Here is a 6,852-nt window from a genome sequence, read left to right as displayed (position 1 = left end):
ACTAATTACCCATCAATCACCCCCTGTCACTGCTATCCATCAGATTAGACCCCTATCTGCCCCTAGGGCACTCAATCACCCGCCCACACCCTCAGAACGCCCTCAGACCCCAGCCCTGATCACCTCGCCAGTGCATTGCTTGCATCTATTCCCCCCTCTAATCACACCTTGAGACACCCATCAATCACCTCCTGTCACCCCCTAGCACACCTACCCATCAGATCAGGCCCTAATTTGCCCCGTGTGGGCTCCTGATCACTCGGCCAAACCCTCAGATCCCCCTCAGACCCCCTTCCGATCACCTCCCCAGTGCATTGATTGCATCTATTTTCCCCTCTAACCACCCCCATAGACACCCATCAATCACCTCCTGTCACCCCCCTAGCACTCCTATCCATCAGATCAGGCCCAATACAACCTGTCATCTAAAAGGCCACCCTGCTTATGACCGGTTCCACAAAATTTGCCCCCTCATAGACCACCTGTCATCAAAATTTGCAGATGCTTATACCCCTGAACAGTCATTTTGAGACATTTGGTTTCCAGACTACTCACGGTTTTGGGCCCGTAAAAAAGCCAGGGCGGTATAGGAGCCCCACAAGTGACCCCATTTTAGAAAAAATACACCCCAATGTATTCTGTTAGGTATATGATGAGTTCATAGAAGATTTTATTTTTTGTCAAAAGTTAGTGGAAATTGATTTTTATTGTTTTTTTTTCACAAAGTGTCATTTTTCACTAACTTGTGACAAAAAATAAAATCTTCTATGAACTCGCCATACACCTAATGGAATACCTTGGGGTGTCTTCTTTCTAAAATGGGGTCACTTGTGGGGTTCCTATACTGCCCTGGCATTTTAGGGGCCTTAAACCGTGAGGAGTAGTCTAGAAAACAAATGCCTCAAAATGACCTGTGAATAGGACGTTGGGCCCCTTAGCGCACCTAGGCTGCAAAAACGTGTCACACATGTGGTATCGCTGTACTCAGGAGAAGTAGTATAATGTGTTTTGGGGTGTATTTTTACACATACCCATGCTGGGTGGGAGAAATCTCTCTGTAAATGGACAATTGTGTGTAAAAAAAATCAAACAATTGTCATTTACAGAGATATTTCTCCAACCCAGCATGGGTATGTGTAAAAATACACCCCAAAACACATTATACTACTTCTCCTGAGTACGGCGGTACCACATGTGTGGCACTTTTTTACACCCTAAGTATGCTAAGGGGCCCAAAGTCCAATGAGTACCTTTAGGATTTCACAGGTCATTTTGCGACATTTGGTTTCAAGACTCCTCCTCACGGTTTAGGGCCCCTAAAATGCCAGGGCAGTATAGGAACCCCACAAATGACCCCATTCTAGAAAGAAGACACCCAAAGGTATTCCGTTAGGAGTATGGTGAGTTCATAGAAGATTTTATTTTTTGTCACAAGTTAGCAGAAAATGACACTTTGTGAAAAAAAACAATTAAAATCAATTTCCGCTAACTTGTGACAAAAAAATAAAAACTTCTATGAACTCACCATACTCCTAACAGAATACCTTGGGGTGTCTTCTTTCTAAAATGGGGTCATTAGTGGGGTTCCTATACTGCCCTGGCATTTTAGGGGCCCTAAACCGTGAGGAGTAGTCTTGAAACAAAAATAACCTGTGAAATCCTAAAGGTACTCATTGGACTTTGGGCCCCTTAGCGCAGTTAGGGTCACAAGTTAGCGGAAATTGATTTTTATTGTTTTTTTTCACAAAGTGTCATTTTCCGCTAACTTGTGACAAAAAATAAAATCTTCTATGAACTCACCGTACTACTAACGGAATACCTTGGGGTGTCTTCTTTCTAAAATGGGGTCATTTGTGGGGTTCCTATACTGTCCTGGCATTTTAGGGGCCCTAAACCGAGAGGAGTAGTCTTGAAACGAAATTTCTCAAAATGACCTGTGAAATCCTAAAGGTACTCATTGGACTTTGGGCCCCTTAGCGCAGTTAGGGTGCAAAAAAGTGCCACACATGTGGTATCGCCGTACTCAGGAGAAGTAGTATAATGTGTTTTGGGGTGTATTTTTACACATACCCATGCTGAGTGGGAGAAAGATCTCTGTAAATGGACAACTGTGTGTAAAAAAAATTAAAAAAATGTCATTTACAGAGATATTTCTCCCACCCAGCATCGGTATGTGTAAAAATACACCCAAAAACACATTATCCTACTTTTCCTGAGTACGGCAATACCACGTGTGGCACTTTTTTGCAGCCTAACTGCGCAAAGGGGCCCAAAGTCCAATGAGCACCTTTAGGCTTTACAGGGGTGCTTACAAATTAGCACCCCCCAAAATGCGAGGACAGTAAACACACCCCACAAATGACCCCATTTTGGAAAGTAGACACTTCAAGGTATTCAGAGAGGGGCATGGTGAGTCCGTGGCAGATTTCATTTTTTTTTGTCGCAAGTTAGAAGAAATGGAAACTTTTTTTTTTTTGTCACAAAGTGTCATTTTCCGCTTACTTGTGACAAAAATTAAAGGGACTCCGAGCAGTGCAGAAACTATGGAAAGATGCATATCATTTTAAAGCTCTCTTTCTCCTCTTTCCAATGATATATAAACCACCACCCTACGTCTTTTAGTTTTCGCTATTTTCGCGATTGAAATTGCTGCGACCGCGATTTCGATCGCGAAAATAGAGAAAACTAAAAGGTGTAGGGCAACGATTTAGGTGTCGTCAGAAAGAGGAGAAAGAGAGCTTTAAAATGATATCCATCAAGCCATAGTTATATTGTATTACACAGGGCGACACTTTCCCCAGTGTCAGCAGCTCCATTCTACTGAATGCAGCTGCTGACTTTGACAAAAAGTCGCCCTGTGTAATACAATATAACTATGGCTTGATGGATATCATTTTAAAGCTCTCTTTCTCCTCTTTCTGACGACACCTAAATCGTCGCCCTACGCCTTTTAGTTTTCTCTATTTTCGCGATCGAAATCGCGGCCACGGCAATTTCAATCGCGAAAATAGCGAAAACTAAAAGGCGTAGGGTGGCGGTTTATATATCATTGGAAAGAGGAGAAAGAGAGCTTTAAAATGATGTGCATCTTTCCATAGTTTCTGCACTGCTCGGAGTCCCTTTAATATCTTCTATGAACTCACTATGCCTCTCAGTGAATACTTTTGGATGTCTTCTTTCCAAAATGGGGTCATTTGGGGGGTATTTATACTATCCTGGAATTCTAGCCCCTCATGAAACATGACAGGGGGTCAGAAAAGTCAGAGATGCTTGAAAATGGGAAAATTCACTTTTTGCACCATAGTTTGTAAACGCTATAACTTTTACCCAAACCAATAAATATACACTGAATGGGTTTTTTTAAATCAAAAACATGTTTGTCTACATTTTTCGCGCTGCATGTATACAGAAATTTTACTTTATTTGAAAAATGTCAGCACAGAAATTTAAAAAAAATCATTTTTTTGCCAAAATTCATGTCTTTTTTGATGAATATAATAAAAAGTAAAAATTGCAGCAGCAATCAAATAGCACCAAAAGAAAGCTTTATTAGTGACAAGAAAAGGAGCCAAAATTCATTTAGGTGGTAGGTTGTATGAGCGAGCAATAAACCATGAAAGCTGCAGTGGTCTGAATGGAAAAAAAGTGCCTGGTCCTTAAGGGGGGTAAAGCCCACGGTCCTCAAGTGGCTAAAAACCATTTTTCTTTGCATTTTTAAAATCGATTTTCTCAAAAACTACAGTGTCTTTTTGAAAAATATTTTTTTTGACTCGTACCCACTATTCTCCTTAACCTATGTACCAATTTTGGTAGCAATATTATGTATGGAGGCTTTGCTATTATGTCAGCACAAAATTTTGCGAAATTGCGCGAAAGCAAAATTATGAAATACTACTATTACATACTAAATAAATTACGATTTTCCATGAAATTTCGCATTACGATTATGATGAGAAAATACGAATTTCGATGCAGAATTTCAGCCCATCACTGGGCCTGTTCATACCTTGTGTGTCAATGCTAAACTGTCCACTTCTGAAGTTACATTTTCCTGGCTAGCATTCTATCTAAGAATCTCATGTCATTACAGATTCCGGTATCCCGATGCTCAGAGCCATGTTTGCCTGGATCAAGAAAAATACCCGGATTTTCCATTCATAAATGCTGCTATGACTGTACCCCGTGTGCAGAGGGGGAGATCTCCAACACCACTGGTAAAGTCTCTATTTGCTGCTGCTCTGTATAGTGATGTGTGAGCAATGAGTACATTTGGTTAATGCAATGTATAATTTAATATTTTCAAATAGATGAAAAACATTCTAACTATTTCTCATCAATCTATCTAGTAACATTTTTTTTTCAATTAATCTCTGATCATCCTCTCCCCCCCCCCCCAAAAAAAATAGTAAACCTATAATAGTACCACTCATGCCATTATGCATGCTCCCTTTGTTTTACGGTAACACCAGAAATTGCCTAAGTTTGAATGTCATGTTGAAGAGCATTAACTTATTGCAAACCGTTCCAGGCCAATTGGTGTGAATGCGGCGGCAGCCCCAGGACCACTCCACGCCTATTGGCGGGAATGGCTCTGGGCGGTGATTGCAGGGGATCGTGCATGCTGATGAGCCCACATCCCCGCTGGAATGATGGTGCTACGCTCCGCCATCAGTCAACGCCGCTCGGATACTGTTAGATCAGGGGTCTCAAACTCGCGGCCCGCGGGCCATTTGTGGCCATCGATACAATATTTTGTGGCCCTCGCCGGCAAAAGCTTCCTTATAGTTCGCTTCAGTGCTCCCAAGTAATCCGCCGCATCCCCGACGCTAAACGAGGGCTGCAGAGTCCCCAAATCACCCGGGGGGCAATCCACCGGCATTTCCTGGAAGGGGCAGAGCTTTCAGCTTCAGCTCTGCTCCTCCTGACATCAATTGCCGCGCCCCGCCCCTCTCTGTGAAGGAAGAGTGAGAGGGGCAGGCAGAGGCGGCGATCCGTGCAGCGATTGATGTCAGCAGGGGCAGAGCTTTCAGCTTCAGCTCTGCCCCTGAAGCTGAAAGCTCTGCCCCTTCCAGGAAATGCCGGCGGATTGCCCCCCGGGTGATTGGGGGCTCCGCAGCCCTCGTTTAGCGGCGGGGATGCGGCGGATTACTTGGGAGCACTGAAGCGAACTATAAGGAAGCTTTTGCTGGCGAGGGCCACAAAATATTGTATCGATGGTAATATGTGAGTCATATACTGTATAATATATGACAGAGGTAACCAGAGTGTCAGACTTAGTGTTACAAGTTTGAGGTGATGCACTGGGGAAGAAAAAAAAAAACTTCAGAAAAAGCATGAATGCCCTATTGTATGATGTAAGAAAAAATATTATTGTGTTAATGCTGGTCATTACTTTTCCCAGTCACATCATCTGATTGAAAACCTGATTGCTGTGGCTCCATTTCAAAATGCAAACTCAAAATAATAAATGTAGTTGACACTAAAGAGCATGACTTTAACACGGATACAGACTTTTTACATTCCTATTCTACAACTTTATGTCCTGTCCATGCTTTGTGATAGCATTTACGCCACATTCCTGAACTTTGGGAATGGGGTCTGTTCCTAAGTTCTGCTGGAGGGCTCTCTGTTTTTTTTTGTCATTCTGCTGCTTTCTCTAACTTTTTATTCTTGATTTTCTTTCATTGCTTGCAGACAGTGAGAATTGTATGAAATGTCCTGATGAAGAATGGCCAAATGAAAAGAAGGATCGTTGTCTTCCAAAACTGGAGGAATTTCTCTCTTACACCGATGACTCAATTACTGCAGTATTTTCAGTTCTCTCCATTCACTGTTGTCTTCTGACTGGTTTTATACTCGGAATTTTTGTATATCACCGGGATTCCCCCATTGTTAAAGCTAATAACAGGAACCTGAGCTATGTTCTCCTGGTCTCCATCATGCTGAGCTTCCTTTGTGTCTTCTTCTTCCTTGGACCTCCAGTAGATGTAACCTGCAGGCTTCGTGTGACGTCTTTTGGGATCATCTTCTCCATTGCTGTGTCTTGTTTGCTTGCCAAGACTGTCATGGTTTTCGTTGCTTTTAAAGCCAGCAAACCTGGGAATTCCTGGAAGAAATGGATGGGATCCAAGCTGTCCAACAGTATAATGCTTGTGTGTTCATCTGTACAAGTACTAATCTGTGTCACCTGGGTGTCTATTTCTCCTCCCTTCCAGGAACAAGACACTCATTCCTATCAAGAAAAGATTGTCATTCAGTGCAATGAAGGGTCAGTTATCGGGTTCTACTCTGTGCTGGGATATATGGGGCTTCTGGCAGCTGTTAGTTTCATTACAGCTTTCCTAGCCAGGACATTACCAGACAGCTTTAATGAAGCCAAGTACATCACGTTCAGCATGCTGGTGTTCTGCAGTGTCTGGATTGCCATGATCCCGGCCTATCTGAGCACCAAAGGGAAAGACATGGTGGCTGTGCAGGTTTTTGCTGTTATGGCATCAAGTGCTGGACTTCTTGGCTGTATATTCTTCCCAAAATGTTACATAATTCTATTGAAGCCTGACCAGAACACAAAAGCTCACTTGCTTGGAAGCAGAAACAAATAATATCCTTACTATATATGTATGCGTAGACAGAGAAAGTAATGATTTCTGCTGTTTAGAAATTTTTTGCTTAGTATGCTTAAATAATATTTACCCTTATGACATACATTTTCAATGCAATGCATGATCTTGTGGAGTGTATACATAAAGTTACATAGATATTATCTTGTGTCTGCTTGGAGGAGATAAATCCACCACTGCCTCCTCTATTTTTAAACTTTTTAGATACTTTTATCGTTTTGGCGCCTTTGTA

General features: G+C 42.2%; 1 protein-coding gene across 1 annotated transcript; it reads left to right on the top strand.

Moving 5' to 3' along the window:
- Positions 1 to 4,168: 4,168 nt before the first annotated feature.
- Positions 4,169 to 6,602, top strand: LOC137548141 (vomeronasal type-2 receptor 26-like; the record flags this gene model as incomplete). The annotated part of the gene is made up of 2 exons (XM_068271139.1): positions 4,169 to 4,214; positions 5,695 to 6,602. Coding segments are annotated over 2 exons (954 nt in total), but the record flags the coding sequence as incomplete, so codon positions are not given.
- Between the last annotated feature and the right edge of the window lie 250 nt (positions 6,603 to 6,852).

The sequence above is a fragment of the Hyperolius riggenbachi genome, chromosome 1 (assembly GCF_040937935.1).
Source record: "Hyperolius riggenbachi isolate aHypRig1 chromosome 1, aHypRig1.pri, whole genome shotgun sequence".
Taxonomy (NCBI): Eukaryota; Metazoa; Chordata; class Amphibia; order Anura; family Hyperoliidae; genus Hyperolius; species Hyperolius riggenbachi.
Note: the sequence above shows the minus strand (reverse complement) of the source record. Positions and strands in the feature narration are given on the sequence as shown.